The 21,887-nt window shown below is 44.9% G+C and overlaps 1 protein-coding gene across 1 annotated transcript; it reads left to right on the forward strand.

The window, feature by feature from the left end:
* Positions 1–509: 509 nt before the first annotated feature.
* On the forward strand, positions 510–21,098 carry arvcfa (ARVCF delta catenin family member a). Its single transcript, XM_076302455.1, has 18 exons — positions 510–521; positions 2,058–2,126; positions 4,358–4,516; positions 4,937–5,047; positions 5,726–6,339; positions 8,929–9,389; positions 9,740–9,923; positions 10,614–10,731; positions 11,485–11,645; positions 12,775–12,797; positions 13,038–13,109; positions 17,789–17,916; positions 18,704–18,854; positions 19,196–19,388; positions 19,733–19,844; positions 20,068–20,155; positions 20,367–20,443; positions 21,006–21,098. The coding sequence occupies exons 1-18, from the start codon at positions 510–512 to the stop codon at positions 21,096–21,098; spliced, it is 2,826 nt and encodes a 941-aa protein (XP_076158570.1).
* The last annotated feature ends 789 nt before the right edge of the window (positions 21,099–21,887 follow it).

Consider the following 21,887-nt stretch of genomic DNA (forward strand, 5'->3'; position numbering starts at 1 on the left):
ATTAACACGGAAGGTGAAGGATAACATGGAGCGCGGATTGTTGGATCTTTTGTGGCGTGGCGCGGCTCTCCTGCGATAACAAGGTTTCCCTTTTTGTTGTCGATTCAGCACGTCTTCAGCGCGGCGGCAGCGGCTACAAGCAGCAATTTCCCTGAGCTGACACCGAGCGACTGTGTGTGTGTGTGTGTGTGTGTGTGTGTGCGAGGCATGGGCGCGTGTGTGCCATTCTGTGCGCGCGTGTGATTTTTGCGTGCGTGTGAGTCAAAAAGCATTTTGTGTGTGTGTGTGTGTGTGTGTTTGTATGTGCACTGGAGAAGAAGAGGGATGGCTTCTCGCGTCTGAACTGGCAGCTCCACGCTTAGGGACAAACTCTATAAAAAATACCAGTGGAAGGGACGAGGGACTGCTCTGTCGCTCGTGCTCCCTCTCTCCCCCTCTCTCTCTCTCTCCCCCCTCTTCTCTCTCAGATGGCAGTGATTTAGAAGCGCAAGACGAGGAGGACGATCACTATGCCTGCCGAGGTGAGAGAGGTGAGTGTGCTCCAGAGAGCGTTCATTCTGCTGCTGCTGCTGCTGCTGCTGGGCTCACCATGTCCTTTTAGAAACATCAATTATTTTCTCCCCCAGCACTCTTTTTAGGAGACGGACAGACTCACTGCCTCAAAAAGAGCAAATGTTAAAACAGTAGAGCTCTGTGTGTGTGTGTGTGTGTGTGTGTGTGTGTGTGTGACGATGGACCTGTCATTTTTAGTGCTTTCTGGAAACAGCCTCTTATTCACTGGCAGAGTGAAGCAGCGGATACGTAGATATATGCATGGGTCTGTTTTGTGGCTGTTTACATCACTGACGGGGGGCACGTATGTAGGGTATGTAGGGCTGTATTATGCTGAGGTGGATTTCATTTGGTGTGTGTGCGTGTGTGTGTGTAGGGGATGGGGGGGGCATTATGGGGAAAATGAGAGCAGCTTCACAGCACCAGCATGCAGAACAGGATGTGCCACCCCAGCTCACAGAAGTGACATTGATAACAGTGTTGTTACCCTGCTGTGCTACTGTAGCGTGCAAAGAGACACACACACATGCGTGCACACACACACACACACACGCACACACACACACACACACGCACACACACACACACACACACATATAAGACCCACGCGTATAGAACACACACATACACACACTCACATATGCATACATACGCTGTCTCATATACACACACACATACACACGCACACACACACACACACACACATAAACGACCCACGCGTATAGAACACACACACATGCACTCACATATGCATACATACTCTGTCTCAGACCCACACACACACACACACACACACACACACACACACACACACTCAGGTGGAATAGTGTCAGCATTGCAGGCTGACGTGATCGGCTCCAGTCCACAGTGTAAAGAGAGAGGGGCTGGTGCTTGTGCTTCCTCTGTTTTCCTCCAAGACGATGGGGAGAGAGACACACTGCAGTGGCTCCGATAACAAACGGGGGCCGCCACTCTAATGCCCATGCACGGACCAGCGATTCCGCTAATGCAATTGATTGCGTCGGCCTGATGTTGCACGGATATTGGCAAAAGCGGCTCAATATAATAAATGTGTGGCCGCTGTCGATGCGGTAATAAAGCGCCGTCCTCCTGAGGGATGAGGTGAATGTTTGTTATGAATGAGGAGACGGTGTGTGTGTGTGTGTGGGGTCATCTCTGATCACCTCCTATGTCATCCACCTGTGTGCTACTGCAGTTTGATCTAATGGGCCGAGTAGATAGGCTGGCTGGCTGGCTGGGTGGGTGGGATGAGGAGAGGGGGTGTCTGACAGAAGAGGAAAAATGCATAAAAAGGGAGAAAGGATGGAGAGAGTGGTGTGTGTAGAGTGTGTGTGTGTAGAGTGCTGGTGTAGAGTGTGTGTGTAGAGTGGTGTGTGTAGAGTGTGTGTGTGTAGAGTGGTGTGTGTGTGTAGAGTGTGTAAAGGGAGAAAGGATGGAGAGAGTGTGTTGTGTGTAGAGTGTGTCTTTATTTGCTCTGTCCTCAGAGCTCTCCACGGTTACAGGGTTTTGCCCAAATAGACATGACGAGGGCAGCTGGCATGCTCGACGGGCGCGTGCGGAAATGATTATTTCATCATGCCCTCCACCCTCAGCCCCCGACCCAATGCAGGCGCGAGCAAGTCCGGAGCATGCTCCCTTCACATGGGGGCGGCTACGAGGCTTTTCATCTTCTGCATGGTGTGGCATGGCAGCCTGATTTACATGGAGCCTGGCGCTCTCTTCCTGTTGAATATTTAGTGTGCCTCACCCCCCCCCCCCTTTAATAATCAGTCTGCTTATCAAACAACATGGTTGATCCTTTCCCCTGCATTCAAAGAGTCCAGAGTGTGTAGTTTAAACATTTGCTATCCACTGGTTTGTGGGTCACTGACCCAAGTGTTTACTTGAGTAAAGAAAAGCTTGAAATAGACACAGCTTCCTTTTTTTCATCACTGAGTAATCAACCTGAGCGCCTGTCGTCGAGACAGGTTACCGGAGTGCCACTTGGTCCTCACGAATGGTGTTGTAGAACGTTCCATTCCTCTTCAGAGCCACAGGGGAGTTTGAGACTTCATCAAACACCACATGCATAAAAAGTGAAATCTAAGGAATAATAATTGCTGAGTTGGACGCGGAAAGTGCCAGAGCTTCAGAAATAATGTGTGTGTGGGGGGGGGGGGGGGTGGTGGTGGGTTCTATCACTGCAGTGATACTATGCTGATTGATCAAATAATAACAGAAAGGATCTAGTTAGTCCACTGGGGCACATGCATAATCATATGGACATTTTAAAAAGGTACAGATGAATGTACAATATACAGTGTTTGAATGTTATGCTATCACCTCTTACCCTGTCTGGAAGATATATGTCCACTTTAATGACATACTGGCTGTCCAGTGACACTAATGGTCGAAGGCGGCATGGTCTAGAGTGCAAAGCCTTCTGCATCAAAAGAGGCACACCGTTTCCCTTTGTGCGAGCAGCTTTTTATTCAAATAAGCCATCAGTGCATTTGCCAAATAATGCAAATGCTATCGTTAAATATTAAAAGTTTTCTTCCAGGGCTATTATCTGCTGGTATTTTAAGAGAACTCTGCATGTTTTGGAGACTCTAATCTCCTGCATAATTAATTGTCCTTCATGTATTTGAGCTATTCCCTCCTCTTTCCTTCTCCCTTCTTACTTTAAGCAATTACTTTGCAATTTATTTGGATTCTTTTTTTACTTAAAGAGAAAGTATCCATTTTACAGTCATTTTATGGTAATGGATACCACTCTATGAGCACAAAATGGCTATTGTACAGAGATATAATCCTGACCTCCAGAAAGGCTAATGCATTGGAGCCGGTTTTTTCAATTATGGTCGAAATGACATATTTAACTGACATTATCAAAATGATTCATACTTATATTTTTATTTGTTCCTTCAAATGGCAGTTTGTCTGAGCTGGACTGATCTTTTTGGAAACCAGTCTAAAATCTCAAAAGATTACAACAAGCAGAGATAATAGCGTTCATACACTTAAAGGTTCCATAGATGTCAGTTTTTTTCGGTACAATCAATTATGCTAAATAATGCCATTTTTGCTGCACACCTTCAGTCCAGCTCTGTGCCAGGTAAAGCTTTTTCAGAAACCATCGGAAATAGCTATCTCCGAGAGTAAAAAAGAGGCATTGATTACATTAAAATGAGTAGAACAGCTCTGTCTTGGAAAGCGATCTTGCATTTTTGAGGCACCAAAGCAATAAAGTTGATGGAACATAAGGGAATGGCACCTCGTAAAAGTGACAGCAGAAATATATGAAATGGTATCATTATACCCTAATAGTGATCAACATTACAGCTAACCCTGTGTTTGGATGCAGCTGCCAGCACTGAGATGTGCTGAGTAGAGGGGTATCATTAATGACTGGGATTATGACGGAAAATTCCACCGCCACAGACATGATGTTGCAGACCTCTGCTAATATACCCGCTACGTTTCTGTCTTTTTTCCATCTTTCTCTGTCTCCCACATAATATCTCTCTCTTTCAACTATGCCTCTCTGTCTTGCACGCCCCCCCCCCCCCCCCCACACACACACACACCAACGATCCCTTGCCACCCCCTCCCCTTCTGGTTCAACTTTCTTTAAACTATATCTCTTTTTATTGCTTACTCGTCCCTCTCTTTCTTGATCTCCATCCCTTTCCTTCTATGCCCCCCCCCATCCTCCTCTTCCACCCATGGCCTCATCCCTCCCTCATCCCTGTCCTCTCCCTGTCCTCTCCCTCCCTCTCCCTGTCCTCTGCCTGGTTCTCAGGAGCACAGCTCAGAGGACGGCTCGGCCGCCCAGGGGAGGCTGGAGCCTGGGGAGCATCCGGAGGAGCCGACCCCGAGTGTGGAGGCTCCGGATACCCCCACCTCCCTCAAGTCCACCGCCACCTCCAGCAACGGAGGCGCCAGCCACACGGACACAGAAGTAGGTCCTGCATCCGCCCCTCGCGGCCCCGGAGACCCTACAGACACAGCACAGCATCACACGAGCATGCTGTTAGCAGAACAGCATCACACGAGCACACTGTTAGCAGCACAGCATCACACGAGCACACTGTTAGCTGTGTTGGAAAAACAAGGGCAAAAAAGCATACATTTGGTGCCAGGCAGCATTTTTTCTTTTTTGCCCAGCTTCCCCCATGCACTGTAATTGTTGTGACAGTTTGTAAGCGCTTCTGGAGTGTGTGTCTGTTTGGGGTATGCTTTCCTCTTTGTTATTTTCTAAGTGTCTAAGTGTAAATCTTAGTGTATTTTAAGTACGCCCCTGGAGCATTATGGCGGCTGTTAATGAGATCATACCTCAGCTCATTATGCTAATGCACGCATTCTCTCACTTGCGGTCAAGCGGGAGGACAGCTCAGTCACCCTGACCGAGAAGTCCTCGAGCCCCGACACCGAGATGAACCCCATGAGCTGCAGCACCTCCCACGAGGAGGTGGACCAGACGCAGCTGGAGGTGAGGGGGTGTAACGTCTTTGTGTGGCTCGCGCATGAGAACACATATGCATGCACACACACAAACACACACTCACACACACACACACACTCACACACACACACACACTCACACTCACACACACTCACACTCACACTCACACACACACTCACACACACACACACACACACACACACACACTCACACACACACACACACACACTCACACACACACACACACACACACACACACACACACATTCACACACTCACACACTCACACTCACATCCAGTCACACACACACACACACACACACACACACACACACACACATACACATACTAACTCACAACACCCTCAGGACAAATCACCACAAGCTAAAATCTAAACAGACCATACAACATCATATTGTACAAAACATCTGTTGATGATATTAGGAAAGATGGATGCAAATCATTGACTTTATGTGTGAATGTAATACAGTATGATGCCTGAATACTATCAGGATGGTACTAAAGTGAGGGGAAACTAAGCGTAATACATTTCTGTTAGATATTAGAGGATTAGCTTACAAGACTGTCTGATGTACTTGGAATTTAATGTGTGCCTAGTGTAATAGGGTGCAATAAGTGCCTGATATTAAAGTTAGGTATGATTAACAATTATAATAAATGCTAATGGTCTTGGCTTCCCTACAGGATACTCGGACTACAGAGGCTACAGAGTCAGCCAAACCACAAGAGCCGTGCCCCCAAGACACCGAGAATTCATCCTCTCCGAAGAGCCCAACTGACAGGGCGGAGCCAGCCCAAGCAGACCCAGTGGTCACCACAAATGCTAACACAGCCACAGATGGCAACAACAACACTCCAGCCGACGTCCTCCCACCCCCACCGGTCAGTCAGACTGACCTCCCGCTACAGCCCCAACCCCCTCCGCCACAGTCGGAGCCCGTCCCCAAACCCCCCCTCGGGCTCGGAGGTGTTCACGAGAGCTTCGCCGCCCTCAACGGCGGGCTGCCTCCGACCCCCGGCGCGCTGTCCCACCTCCCCGCCAACTTCCTGTCGTCGCACACGACCGTCTGGCCCCCGCGGAGTTACCTGCCCGAGAGCTGCTACACGCTGCCCCTCCCGCGCGACCTCTGTGCTCGCGCCGCCCAGGGTGGCCTCACCGAGAGCCACGCGCCCAACGAGGGGGAGCAGGGCGCAGGGGACATCAAGCCTGAGCACCCCATGGATGGCCACCACACCCTGGGGGGACCCCAGTTCTTTCGGCCGCCCCTTGACCTCTTCAGAGATCTCCCCAAAATAAGGTAGGACCGAGGGGAACGCTAATATACGTAGCAAAAGGACCATATGAGAATGACCAAAAACAAGTCAATCTCCAAGACTACTCCACTACTCCAAGAGTAATTTTGATGCTAAATGCTGAATAGTTTGAAAAATAAGTTGATAACCTCCTTTAAACCATATTTAGTTTTATTATAGCATTTTAATAGATGCTAATGGAACCACGAAATGTTGAATATGAAAATGAATGATGGTTCTATTATAGATAAGTGTTATCTATACATAATCATATGCATACTTCATTAATACCACTAATGGCTGACTTACCCCCAATGGTAATGATGCAGCAAATGGTGTTCTGAAAGATAATGTATTCATTCACATATTCAGTATCTGTGTCAGGGAAAAAACATTTATTTTGTCTTTCCCAAAACAAATTTTAATGACTGGATCACTGATTCGTCTATGGTTTAATGTATTCAGACAAAACTCCCCCAGAGAGACCACCCTGAACCGCAATTATACCACATGGTAAATGTAAGTGCTTTTATTTTTTAAATGGATCTCATTATTTAAGCAGAGTGAGGTCTGTACCTGAAAAAGCTTAGCCTGTAGTCTAGTCACCCCACATGCCAGCCAGCAAGCTCTATCAGGATTATTCAGTTGCCCTGACAACCAGAAGTAATATCAAGGAGATACTGTAGATCATTCGCATGCAATGGTTAATTTTTAGTTGGCCCGTAAACACACCTATAAATTTCCCTCAATAGGACGGAAAGATCTCTCTAGCCCTACAGCACTTAGACAATATTGTGAGTAAATACCCTCTTACTCAGTCTCCCTTTCTACTGATCCTCAAGACCTCCATCTCCGTTAAGCCCACACTATCATCTTAAGAGCTTTTAAAAATACACTATCCATCTGCAGTAATGCTGAGAATGGTATGCACAAAATGCTGAAATCTTTGTCACAGATGTTACAGAATGACCAAAAACAGGACAATCTCCCAGACTGACCAATTTATTAAGAAGACTAAAACCACCACCATTTAGCCATTTAGCCTTGATTTATATAATCATAGAGTAGACCCAAAAGGTCATCTAAAGGTCATCTAACGTGGGTGGAGATAAGTGGTGCTGAGAGGCGTCAAGGTCGAGATAAAGGAATGAGCTGTGACTAGGAGAAGGAAACATTCTGACAGAACAGGCAGAGTTATATGAGTGAAAGTTAGTTTTATTATCCATGATTCATTTACATGTTTGTGAATTGATGATCCATACATTAAATGACTGCAGGGTAAGAAGTGTTTGGATTTGTCTGCGGGGGTTCTCCCCTGAGCAGTATGTGGTCAAAGCTCCATGACACCTAATCACTTAATCGATTAGTACAAACCCACTCATGATAGCCAATGCCAACTTACTAACATGTATCTAATCATGTCAACAAGGCAGGTAGTTAGACTGCTCGAGCTGTGTTTATGTTACAGATTTTATTGTTATGTTGTTATCCTGTTAATTTTATTCCACAATTAGATTTGTTGCCTGCAGCAGAGACTGTTTACTCCACAGCTAAGCTACTTGAGCCTTGAGCCAAGGCCAATCTCATGGATTCCAGTATTGCATATTAATATATTAATATTAATTATAATGTAATGTTTATGTGGTTTAAACTGTCATGATCATGTTAATAAAGATCAGTCTCAAGGTGCTCGGTCAGTGCCCTCCTTGTAGTGTATATTGCCTATATTGTCGGTAAAGCTAGAGCAACAGCATTGGCTGGCTCCTTTTTCTCTTTAGGCCAAATACATCTGATTCTGCAGTGGGGAGAGATACATTTTTGCACCAGCTGTTACACAAATTATTTCAGATAGTGCTTGTGGTGCTTTTCCCCTCTGTCACAGCATCTTTCCAGAAAACCAGAGATTGCATCTAATGCTATTCAGAATGCATTGAAAGCGTGTATTTGATCTCCGTTTCGGAAGATGACCAATCGTAAAGGCTGCCCTCCGGGCTTAAAAACCATTGTTAATTTTTAAAGCTGATAATCAAAGACACTCTGCAGAGGTCTCATTTGGGTTCAAAGCAGAGTCTTGATCAGAGATCAAAGCAGAGGACTGAAGGGGTCTTCCAGGGAGAATAGTCCATGAAATGAAGGCTACTTTTCCCACCTTTTTTCCACTGTTGACTACAGTTTGACAACTGATCCTGATCAGGTCCTCTCTGTCCACTTATGGTCTCATCTCTCTGTCCACTTATGGTCTCATCTCTCTGTCCCCTTATGGTCTCATCTCTCTGTCCACCTATGGTCTCATCTCTCTGTCCACCTACAGTGTATGGTCTCATCTCTCTGTCCCCTTATGGTCTCATCTCTGTCCACTTATGGTCTCATCTCTCTGCTCTCTGTCCACTTATGGTCTCATCTCTCTGTCCACTTATGGTCTCATCTCTCTGTCCACTTATGGTCTCATCTCTCTGTCTACCTACAGTGTATGGTCTCATCTCTCTGTCCCCTTATGGTCTCATCTCTGTCCACTTATGGTCTCATCTCTCTGCTCTCTGTCCACTTATGGTCTCATCTCTCTGCTCTCTGTCCCTTGTTCTTCCACTCTGCAGAGCGGGTTATGACGGCATGGAGGCCCTCCAGCACCCCTACCTACAGGACCTCTACCGCGTCCACACGCTGGCTGCCCAGAAGCGAGGCTCGATGGCCAGCCTGGACGGAATGCGGCGGGACGCCCGCTGGAGGGACCCCAACCTGCGCGAGGTCATCTGCATGCTGGGCCACCCCATGGACCCGGTGAAGGCCAACGCGGCCGCCTACCTGCAGCACCTGTGCTACGAGAACGACCAGGTGAAACACGAAGTGAGGCAGCTGAGGGGCGTGCCCGTGCTGGTGGGGCTCCTGGATCACCCTAAGGCCGAGGTCCACCGCAAGGCCTGCGGCGCGCTGAGGAACATCTCGTTTGGGAAGGACCACCTGAACAAGGTGGCCATCAGAAACTGTGATGGGATCCCTGCGTTGATCCGCCTGCTCAGGAAGTCCAATGATATGGAGGTCAGAGAGCTAGCCACAGGTACTGATGGGTTTAATTCATATCAGCGTAAGATCACTTCAGTGTGAAAACTCTAGCAGTGTGATGATTATCACATTCATCAGGAGACTAAATTTGAATAGAAATATACACTTATTATAGCCTCCTTTTGGATAAATAATGTGAGTTCAAAATACGTTTTTGTAGTGTTCATATTATAGATTTTATAAAATAACTTTCGTTGTGTTATGCTATTTGTCACACTTCACCGTTGAAAATATTTTGGAATAAAATAAGAAATGAATCGTTTCTGGTTCATCATACTAGAACACGAGCCCATGGCAGACAGCCTAATGTGCCACAGTAATAACAACGATGCTGATTTTGCTCAGGCACCCTGTGGAACCTCTCTTCCCATGAGCCTCTGAAGATGGTGGTGATCAACCACGGGCTTCAGACGCTTAGCAACGAGATTATCATCCCTCACTCCGGCTGGGGCATCGAGCCCAGCGACCCGACCAAGCCACGGGAGTCCGACTGGACCACTGTCTTCAAGAACACCTCAGGATGCTTGAGGTGGGTTAAAACCATGATGGAAACATATTCCTGTGTGTATATGAGTGTGTGTGGCACACACATTCTGAATAATTAGCTCCTGTCCCACTAGATATCCTTTATCCTCTTCCATTTTGATTGTGTGTGTGTGTGTGTGTCTGTGTGTGTGTGTGTGTGTGTGTGTGTGTGTGTGTGTGTGTGTATGCATCAGAACATATCTAAATGACACTCTAGACTAATATCTGCTAGGGCTCCCACTGGCTCCCCTTGGACTTCTCTTATGAGGTCAGTGCTGTTGTTTGCTTGTGCTGAGCTGTCCTATTGCCCGGAGGCATGCTGTGACTGTGAAGCCATTTACTAAATGTAACATTATGAGCCAGCAGTAATGTAGCCCTTGGGGGCTTTTCCACTTTACACCGTGTGTGTGTGTGTGTGTGTGTGTTTGCATCTGTGATGTTTGTGTCTGTTCTCTCTATGTGTTTGTGTCAGTGTGCTTGATCTATGCACGCAGTCTCGTGCTATAGGTTGCCTATGATACACTTGTGTATACAGTACAGTTCAGTGACAGTAGTGGGTGACTGGACACAAGTGAGTGTGCTTCTATGATGAGTGTGTGTATTTTTTTGCTGGGTCATGCCATGTCTTGGGGGTGTGTGATGTGTGTGTGTGTGTGACATGTGTGTGACGCGTGGTGTTGTGTGTGTCCTGCAGGAACGTGAGCTCAGACGGAGCAGAGGCGCGTCAGCGACTGAGGGATTGCGAGGGGCTCGTGGACGCTCTGCTCCACGCTCTACAGTCTGCAGTGGCCAGGAAGGATGTCAACAACAAGGTGTGTGTGTGTGTGTGTGTGTGTGTGTGTGTGTGTGTGTGTGTGTGTGTGTGTCGAGGGAGTTGCTAAACCATCAACACACCAATTAATTGAAAATGCTGAAGATGTTCTTACACTCTGAGCTAAAAGCCTGTGGAGCCGCCACTCTAAATTGGGTCTTTCCGTCTCTAGGACTGCCACAGATAAACCACAGCCTCAACAAAGTAGCAGTGCTGCCTAGTAACTGTAACTGCTTCCAAAGTTAAGAGCAGTTAAACAAAATGTGACAATTGAGGCCATAAATACACTACGAAGCTTTCAAATATGTATCACATTTTTTTTAGCTTAATGCCACATTGCATGGCATTTGTGAAGTTGTGACAACAAAGTTGCCCCCCCCCCTCCCCCCCGGCCTGTAATTTCACCAGACACCTTTCTATCTATTAGCTCAAGTGGAGATATAAATGAAGCCTGGGCAGATAGAGCACATTACAGCACAGTGCTGCAGTCAGTTCAGGTCACACACTGAACTCCCACAGCCATCATGGGCATATTGTGTTTGTTTGAAGTGCCTCATTCTACCCCCCCCCCCCCCCCCCCCCTCTCTCTCATATACACACACACACTCACACTCAGGCTTCGCCAGTACATCGGCAGTGCATACTAAAATGTACTCTCTTTCTCCCTCTCTCTCTCTCCCTCTCTCTCTCTCCATCTCTCTCATTCTGTCATGCTGTTGTTTGTTTGTTTGTTTCTGGACGTTCTGGACCCCAGTCAGTGGAGAACTGTGTGTGCATCCTGCGCAACCTCTCCTATCACGTCCACAAAGAGGTGCCGGGGGCGGAGCGATTCAAGAGCCAGACGGCCAATAAGATCTCACGATCAGGCGGGCATCTGTGTAAGAAGGAAGAGTCTGCCAAAGGTCAGTCAACTGGATAAAATAATTAAATAAAAATATAAATATAATATATAAATAATATATTATATAATATAATAAAGGTCAACATAGAGGGGGGTACTTAAAGGTGTTACAATAAACAGAACTACACTTACAGTAATACCATGGCATGTTTGTGCAGTGTTTCCAACGGAACAGAGAAAATACATTCTAACTTGCAAGGAGTTTTGTGATGACCTTCACTGCAAAAAATTATATCTTACCAAGTGTTATAATCTTATATTACAGTAAGATAAAAAAAATCTATTATTTGACTTAAAATAAGTCAAAATCTTCTTAAATTAAGACATAAAAACAAGTAAATTTATCTGCCAGTGGAGTAAGTAATTCTATCTTAATTTAAGATAAGATTGAAGATTTAAGACAATTTAAGGTAAATTTACTTACTCCACTGGCAGATAAATTTACTTGTTTTTATGTCTTAATTTAAGATGATTTTGACTTATTTTAAGTCAAATAATCTTACAAGAGAGCTCAAAGTAAGTATCTTTATACTAAAAACAATAATAACTAGATTTTTTATCTTAATATAAGATTATAACACTTGCTAAGATATAATTTTTGCAGTGTTCAGGGACACGATTGCCAATTACATGTAGAGGAATGCATATTAGTTACTAGTATTACTATAACTACTATTGTTGTTTTTACTGTAACTGTTTTATCTAAAGTCACCTGACATCATCTGAGTATACTCTGCGTTATAAAGAGCACCTTCCATCTGATCTGTAAAATAAATCTGATAAAATACTTTTATGAAAGTGCAGTATGCTCCCAATTAAACATTCAATAGACAGGCATGAAGATCGTTGGCAGCCATTTGCTGATATGACAACCTTTTATTTGGAGTTGAGTTATATTACATAGTCTCCATTAGAGATGACTGATGAACTCCCTAGAGAATCAATTGAATCAGAGATGAAAGTTGCTAGTTCTTGATTAATGTCCAGTCATACATTTCCAGTTCGTACTTTAATTAAGATAATGGCCACTAAAAGGTTTCACAAATCTTCAGCTGAAAAAAAAGGTATTATTACATCAATTCACTGATTCTTCTTTTGTTTCTTTCATGCACTCTCTCTCTGGCACCGGGTCCAATCACCGACTGCAGAGGAGTGGTTCAGTCAGTGTGAGCATACATTTCCCCCTTGCCTCTTAGTTTATTTATATATATTTTTCTCACTGATGAAACCTTGATTCTTTATCTTCGCCTGACTCGCCACGGCTGTAGCACTTCCTCCTACTCACCCTGCCCACAGAAAACTCCCACTGCCGCTCTGTGGACGTTGGCATGCTTCGTACCTACACATGATAGAGAGTGAAATGGACTGTGTGATGTGCGTCTGATGTGCTTGCTGTGTTCCTGCAGGCAAACGCCACGGCTTGTGTGACAAGAAATACAGCACCCTGGACATGCCCAAGCGGCCCATGGCAATGAAAGGTACGTGTGTTTACATGGCAGGGCATTCAGAGGGGTCCTTTGTTGCAGGCCATGTGAGCTGAGGACAAACAAGGAACGCAGCATGACCTGAAACACTTGCATACATGCGCACATGCACACACACACACACACACTCACAGTCTCTTACACACACACACACACACACACACACACTCACAGTCTCACACACACACACTCACTCACTTGCAATGCTGCACTGACAAATCTGTTCAAACGAGGTGTGTATTTTTGTTTTTAAATGGAGCATATGTTTGTACCCAGTCATGTCAACGGATTTCACGAACACAAACAGGTCGTCACAAATGCTCAGCTTTTTAACTCGTCTTGGTACAGTGTGCAGAAGGATCTGGCAGGGAATGGGTTTCAAGGTGTGGACTTACAGGAAGAAGGGGCAGAGAGAGAGAGAGAGAGAGAGAGAGAGCGAGAGAGAGAGAGTTTGTGTGCGTGAGAGGGAGAGAGAGAGAGAGATGTTGAATGGTAAGCGTGGGAGAGCCAGTCAGGATTTATGAGTGTGAGTAGGCTGAGATGCAAATAGGCAAGAGCAGAGAAATGTGAACAGAGAGAGACATGTAGGCTGCTGGCGGGAGATGAGTGATGATGGTTGTGTGTGTGTGTGTTTGTGTGAGTGTGTGTGTGTGTGTGTGTGTGTGTGAGAGTGTGTGAGAATGTGTGTGTGTGTGTTTATGTTTGTATGTAAGTCTGTGTGTGTGTGTGTGTGCGTGCGCACGCGTGTGTGTATGCCTATGCGGATGGTGGATATAGGTTGGCGGACTACAGCTCAAGGCTGTAGTCTAGCCAACCTTAAGAACACAGCCATGTGTATCAGAGAACATGTGTTAACGCATCTGTGCCATCAAGTGCACCATGTAGGCTGCATGTGCTTATACGCGTCCACTCTCTACTAGAGCAGTTTTATTAGCAAATATTTATAATGGGTAACATTAAATTGGAAAACGAAAGGTTTGGAGGAGAAACCTTTTTTGCTTTAAAGGGACACCAGGCAAAGTTTTCGTGTTAATTAATCATCTTCGTAAGTCGGTATATGGTTAAATGACTCATTACAGGGTGAATGAAGACTCTCTCGCCCGTCCCTACTGCCTGTAGGAAGAATATCCCACTTGCAAGTTCGGTGTATCCTACCCGCCGACCTTCAGTCTCACAGTCTCAAAGTCTCAGACATCGCGAGAAGCAGGATCAGTTTACATCCTGCATCCCCAGCACAGAGGCAGGCTAACGAAACGCTAGCGATTGTTGCAAACGTGTGTATAATAGCAGAGACGGCACAGCGATAACCCTTGACGGAAGCAATGGAACTGACTACCTTATGATACTAGCCTGACGAGCCAGACCACATCAAGATGTAGGGTCTGGGGACTCATCGTTGGCAGTGCTCAATCTGAGGGGTGGGATAAACGGTTGTCTTTCAAATTCCCTCTGGCACGCAATAGGGTTAGTCCCATGCGTTTTCCCACCAGCGGAGCTAGTTGGCTAGTTGATCAAACCTTTGGCAACTTCATCTTCAACAGCATCCATCTTCTTTGTTTTCAAGTAGCAGGGAACTCACGCGGAACCGTTGCAACTCTGCCGTCATTATGTTAAGCCCGTCCACCGACTATACACAATGTGATTGGCCTGACCGAAGTTTGGTTTTTCCAGCTCGCAAGCCAACGGAGAGTTGCTAGACTACCCTGGCTGCAGATTACATTTGCTGCCGCTAGGGTGCGTCTAGATTTCTAGGCTAGCATGATGCATGATAGTGGTCCGCACTTTCAAATAAACTACACCAGTCCTCTAAAAAGTGCACTCAGTGTTGCCCAGCTGTTAAATCTGATCCTTCTCATTGGAATCAACAAAAGATCTATTCAGAAAGCTTCTGAACTTGAACTCAACTTCTGAATGGTTCAAGATTGCATTCATGTTCAAGGCTGCAAAGACAGAAAGCACATTATGTGATGAAACTCCTTAGGCAAGGACTTGACCCCCACACATCCATCACATTTACCACACCATCACCACACACTACAGGTTATATCACAGACACAGTTTAATGAATAGTGATAGGCCTGATGTCATGATAAGTGCATATGCTTGGCTTTCTCTGTCAGTTTGTCAGTTTATCAAAGCGGTTCCTCAGTTTAGGTAGACTGATATATGTGTGAGATGCTAAAGATAGGAGTGATTAGTACTACTTGCTGGAATAGAGGAGAGATTACTGAAGACTGAAGGAAAAGTCTTGTGTAATTGTATGCAACTGGGTCACCCTCTCTGGCAGCATCTGAGCCTAGGCTCGAACTTCATTTTTTGACTATGGATTAAACTCGGTGACACACTTGTACGTGATCACCTCGCTGAAATGAACAAAGCTGACTTGACAGTACGCTTTTTAATCTGAGGTGTTTTTTAAAATATGGAAGGAAAAAATCTGGCGGCGAAGGGGGAACGGCTGTCAAAATGGATTTGGTTCATGTTGAGCATGGAAGGCATGGAGTGTTCCTGGGTGTTTCAAAACACATGGGTACAGAGCTATAATTAACACTGGCCACTGTGAATAGATGCCATCCAACACTTGTGATATGTATAATTAATGGCTTGGTATGTCTTTGCCTATGTCCATCTGTTGGTCAGAAAAAAAACTTTTCCTGGATGTTTCCAAAAATGCCACAGCTGACTTCACAGTTTGTCTGAAGCATTATCTCAAAGTGTGTCCTAAGAGTGATTTTGGTACAGTAATGGGCTAACATAAAACCCCTTGAAAGGGTTGACCTTTAGAAGACGGCGGGAAGTGGAACAACCAGGAGGGAAAAACTGGGCGAGCCGGCCGCTAGAGTTTGAACAACTCACAGCCATGCTGGCCACTGATGCTCTCTGACATCTCAAGAGATAGTCTGTGAGGCAGTGTACTAATGATGTGTATATGCTGATGATCTCACAAGCCGATGGCTCACAGCAATGCCTAAGTGTACTTGCTGTGGCCAGATGTGGCTGTGTTCAATCCAACGTCAGAAGCAGAAACTAAGTAGTCTTGTTGCCTTGGTAGCAGGATAATGGAAGGCACTCACATAGTTACTGTAGAAGAATGGCTTAGGACTTCTCCGCATATATTTCTGAAATGGAGGATGGAAAAATCTGCTACTACTGTATAGAAAATCTCTCCTCTACACTCTGGTGGGAATAATATTATAATATAATATTTTGGTTGAATCATCAATGCATTCTCTAGAAACTTCCGTCCTGCTGCACACATAATCCATTTTATGGTATTTAACATGAGTCAACCACACTTACCAATTTGAGTGAGAGGGAGATAAAAAAAAAAAAACCTGATGAAAATGTGTGAAATGTAGCAGTAATTTTTCACACTTCTCCGTCCATATAGTTACCTCTGCATGCCCACACTGTCACTGTCTTCTGCTAACACGATGCCCATTTAGATGTGCCAGGCGGGACTGAGACTGGCACATGCCTTCGGCCAGCCGCTTTGACAGGCTTGGTCGCACCAAAGCAGACCCGACAGATGCCGTGGCTGAATAAACACCATCCAGTTCACGGCAGATTTACTCCCAATCTCTCGAGCCAGCACCACCACCATGCATAAGGGCGCTGATCATTGATGAGAGAGAAATGCAAGTCAGTCAAACAATGGACTATAGGATTTGAAGATGCAAAAGTCAAGAGAATCACTTTAATCCATCGGCCACCATTCTCAGTCCTCATGGTATCAGAATTGGCATATAGGGAGGAAAACTGAATCTAGTCAAATGCTAGCTGATGCTCACAAAATGTTGAGGATCTCACTCCCTGCGGTTAAGTTTTCCTCCCTCCTGAAACACTTATTCCAACCGGAATACATGTTGACAGCTTTTACAAGCGAGACAGTGGGTGTTGGTGAGCTAGAGCTGCAGTCAAAAGCTAACACTGTAGCTGAGATGATTTTTGCAGACTAGTGTGGGAGGATGTGTACTGTGGGAGATATTTCAATGATGTACTGTATTGATCAGGAGTCTAAAGCGTTGCCATATTCCCTTATCAAAATGTAGATAAATTCATAAATTCTGTAGACAAGCTTTTTTTTTTGTGAGCAACATGTGGTATCAGCGCGGTCAATGTATTCAATAATTATGCAAAAATAAAGTAACTTTAGTACATAAACAACTCTTACTTGTAGGCCCATGCAACATTTTTTGTGTAGAACATCTTTAATGAATCTTACGAGGGTTCTTATGTATTGTAGTTTGTTTCATTTCTAACTTCCAGACAGCCCTAAGATGGAATCTCATTGCTCTTCATGTGGAAAAGGCCTTGCAGGGTTCAATGTAGGCATTTAGCTTTTTCTAGAAATGTGTAAGTATGTACCGTAAGAGTAATTGGAGCAGCAGACTGCGATTCACTGCACCACAATGTATTCGGGCAGCTTTTAAGTATAGTACGTTATTATAGTTTTTGGCCTTTAATGCCTTTAATGAGAAAGGACAATGAGGAGAGTGACAGGGAGCGAGAGATGGGTGGGATCAGGTGATGACCCGTCTCGTACTCGAACCTAGGTTGCCGTGGACACTTGGACCCGAATATTGACATTGGACGCTGTAGCCACTTGCGCTACAACACCCTATGGAGTGTCTTGATGTCACGATGAGCTCTCTGTGTTGTCTGTGGCGCAGGGTTGGACCTTCTCTACCAGCCGGAGGTGGTCAGACTCTACCTGTCCCTCCTCAGACTGAGCCAGAACCAGAACACTCTGGAGGCCGCCGCCGGGGCGCTGCAGAACCTCTCAGCTGGACAGTGGGCCGTAAGTCATGCGTGAACACGAGCCAGTGATTAGCCTCATAGCCCACAGATGGGTGACATGAGTTGACTGGAGCATGACAATAAGATGTGGATTGTAGGCAGCATGTTTTTTGATTTCTGCATGAGATTACAGTCTAAATGAAGTTTCTCTTAAGTCTTTTGTGGATCAGTTCACTTTTTTAATCTATTTACACTATTTCTCTGTAAAGGCCAATAAGGTAAATTGTATGTACCTGACAAGTTTCGGCTACCTTGGTGTGACGTCGTCTGAGATGTGTTATATGGCGTTTTCCATCCCACCTGATGTGGTGGGATGGCCATGTGGTCAAACCTCTGATGTGGTGGGATGGCCATGTGGTCAAACCTCTGATGTGGTGGGATGGCCATGTGGTGGGATGGCCATGTGGTCAAACCTCTGATGTGGCGGGATGGCCATGTGGTGGGATGGAAAACGCCATATAACACATCTCAGACGACGTCACACCAACATCACGTGACACCTCTGATGAAGGCTACAGAGGCAAGGTAGCCGAAACTTGTCAGGTACATACAATTTACCTTATTGGCCTTTACAGAGAAACAGTGTAAATAGTATATCAGTAGGCCTAATGAACCTCTTCAGTACACTTTTTTAATCATTTGAGCACACAGATTAACCAATGAAAGCCGGGTCCTTTTTTCATATGCACGTCATGGAAGACTCTAGAAGTGAATCATTCATGCAATACGTGAGACCATGGCAGTGCAAAGCAGCATCTGATATAACAGCTTTTAATTCTGCTTCATAGTGGTCCAATTATATCCGAGCAACAGTGCGGAAAGAAAAAGGTCTCCCCGTTCTAGTCGAGCTACTGCACTCAGATGGAGACAAAGTGGTCAGAGCGGTCGCCATCGCACTGCGGAACCTGGCCATCGATCGCCGGAATAAAGATTTAATTGGTAGGGTGCCCCCAAGCAACCCTAACAACACACCTGCTTAAATATGCGCCAGTGATATTATTCCAAAGACTGTAACTAATTTTCTGCACACTTTATATGTAGGCTACAGTTTGCGTATGATATTGTCGAGTAGCTAGGTAATTCCATTGAGAATATCATTCATATAATTAATTCATTAAAAAGTCAATTTGTGTGCCTAGTTATACACAGATACTGTATATATTTCCAGAACTTATTTGACCTACAATAGATGCTTTATGTGTGTATATATTGACAGTACTACTTTGCATTATGATGTTGGAAAAAAAGGAAAGATGATTGTTGTGTATTTTAAACGAAAGGGAGTTATGCCATGCGGGATCTGGTCAGCAACTTGCCCAGTGGTCAGCAGCATCCAGCCAAAAACCTGGAGGAGGACACGGTGGTGGCCGTCCTCAACACCATCCAGGAGATCATCACTGACAGTGCGGAGAACGCTCGCTTCCTGGTGCAGGGCCAGGGCATTCAAAAACTGGTCACCATCAACAAAACAAGGTACCGCTGTAACATTCTGAATGGGCACGAAACAGAATGCCTGCGCTCTGCGGTCGTAAACGCCGTTTCACTGCGAATCAGATGACATCCGTTCTGACAGTGACCACGGGCAAGATGCAGAGCAGTCTGTTAAGGAACACACAGAGAGAGGCTAAAAAATATTTAAGAAAAAAGAATGTATTTGGTATTGGCCTGTGCGCTGTTGTGTGAGTCGATGATTCATGATTTAATTAACGTGAGGTTTCTTAAAGCACTATGGCCCAGCAGTGCTGGGGCTGTTCTAAGCGGTGCTCTATCTCTTCTCCTGTTCTTGTGTTGCCGTTGGCTTCTCGGACTTCTCACAGCCAATCTGGGAGGGAAACCAAAGCAGCCTCTCATATTCTGCAGACTGTTTGGGCCTACAAAGACCTAAGGAACACGCTCTACAAGGCTGGTTGGAACAAATCACATTTCAAGGTATACAAAAAGCATTTCCATTCAATTTCAATGTCACCACACACAAAAAAGCGCACGCCAGTGAATGATGCAGTAATAAAAATGTCTAGTCAGTCGTATACCCAACAATAGTAAGTACTATTGTTGGGTTCACGACTGACAAAAATGAAACAAAAAGCAAGCATCCAATATGTGTCTTTTTTTTCAACTGACATGGAATAACAGCTCATTGTGTGTCTTTCAGCCCTCTTCCTCCAGCCTACCAAAGAAGGTGAAGAATGGAAAGGCTGGCTATGATGACATCACCCTCCCTTTGATGGAGAAAAACCAAGGTGAGAGTTGAACACTGCGGGGTGGGTCTTTGAGAAAGGCTGAATTACGGCATTATTTCAGATTCCTCCAGCAGCACAGATCTGGGTAAAAAGCATCTCATAAATAAATGAATCTACACAAGAATGGAAACTGGCATCAGCCTCCCAACATTCATATACAGAATGCAATTGTGCCTGGATTAATAGCATGCTCTTCGGTTTTGATTCACAGATGGGTATTACAGCATCGATCAGAGCGACAGACTGAGTGAGGCTCCGAGTCATATGGTGGAACGGGAACAGTTGCAGGTACAGCCAAGTCTCTGCAATCAGAGAGAATATGCTACACACAGACTAACATATTTTAGCATGAACTACAAATAAACAAATCACTGTTTCCTCTGTACCCCTGAAAAGAGGAGAGAAAGAGGGAATGAGAGAAAGAGAGAGAGAGGGAGGGGGTCCAAATTTAAATGATTGGAAAAACATAAGCTTATTGAATAACTAGGCCAAATCTGTTTGCTGATTTAATACTATGAGCAAGATCCTGAGTGCAAACATCAGTTGGTCAGCTCACTGCACACTCACTCGCACACACACACACACACACACACACACACACACACACACACACACACACACACACACACACACACGAGATGCATGAGACACTTATTGGCTGATTTTGAATTTAGCCTGTGATTAACATTAGGGCCCAGAGAGCTAGAATAAATATTTCAATAGCTAAATTTACCACTATAGTGTCAACCTATTGCAGTAGGCTAAATGTAATGTACAGTACTGTATACTGCAGTGATGCAATATAATGTATATTTCATAGACTTGATTTTGACTTTTTGTGTGTCTGTAGAGTGCCAATGAGAAAAGACACTTCATCAGAGGCAACAGACCAGCTGTTGGGCTGGTTGAACAAACTCCCCCACCCCTGGATTCATGGGTCTGAAGCCAATGAGTCTGTTTCATCATCAGCGTTTTCAAAAACAACCTGTACAAAACAAACAAACAAACAAAAGATTTTGTTTTTTGTGTTACAAGAGTGAAGTGTTTTTTCTATACCTTTAGTGAGTTCATCAGTATTTCCTGGTTATTTCAGTTTTTAAATACACCAATGAGTTGTGTTGCTCCAACCCAGTCCTCCGTTTATGTGAATCATCATGATTTATTGTATATTTATGAACCAAAGCAGTGCTCATGAGATAATCCTAACATGGGGGATTGGGCGGGTGGAGGGTGCTGCATTCATGCAAGCAATTCTGCATCTACATGGCTCTATAATCAAATATGTAACTAGTTTTTTGATATACAGTATGCATTGTTTTGAAAAAGCTTTCGAATACTGCACATCACTGTGGTTGAAACAACATCAGCATCCATGTACACTAATGAAATTAAGTGTGTGTTAAAATGCTATTTTGGAATAATACGGGAGTCCCTACTGGACAGACGGAATATAGCTTGACTATCAGATGTAAGGAGAGAATGATATGGTGTGATTGCCGATGGTGGAACTTGGGAGCACTAGTGCTGCGAAATCTTGTACAGACTTCATTTTAAGTAGCCTATTTGGCCAACTGTGTGATATATTTGCATAATAGCGCTACCCACTGTAACCAGAGAGATATTCCCTAAATGGATATATGCAGATCCTAATAATTCTTTATGTTGCAAGTTTGCGGGTAAGTGTTATACAATGCATAGGCTATGGAAAGATAAAGAAGGTCTATTTATATTT

Source organism: Alosa pseudoharengus, unplaced genomic scaffold (assembly GCF_046254945.1).
Source record: "Alosa pseudoharengus isolate Yale_2024_CS ecotype anadromous, Long Island Sound unplaced genomic scaffold, YU_APseudo_1.1 YU_APseudo_1.1_scf_24, whole genome shotgun sequence".
NCBI lineage: Eukaryota > Metazoa > Chordata > Actinopteri > Clupeiformes > Clupeidae > Alosa > Alosa pseudoharengus.

Coding starts and splice junctions, on each gene's coding strand:
- arvcfa (XM_076302455.1), top strand. Junction 9,390..9,739: donor GGTCAGAGAGCTAGCCACAG/GTACTGATGGGT, acceptor GATTTTGCTCAG/GCACCCTGTGGAACCTCTCT. Junction 10,732..11,484: donor GGAAGGATGTCAACAACAAG/GTGTGTGTGTGT, acceptor TCTGGACCCCAG/TCAGTGGAGAACTGTGTGTG.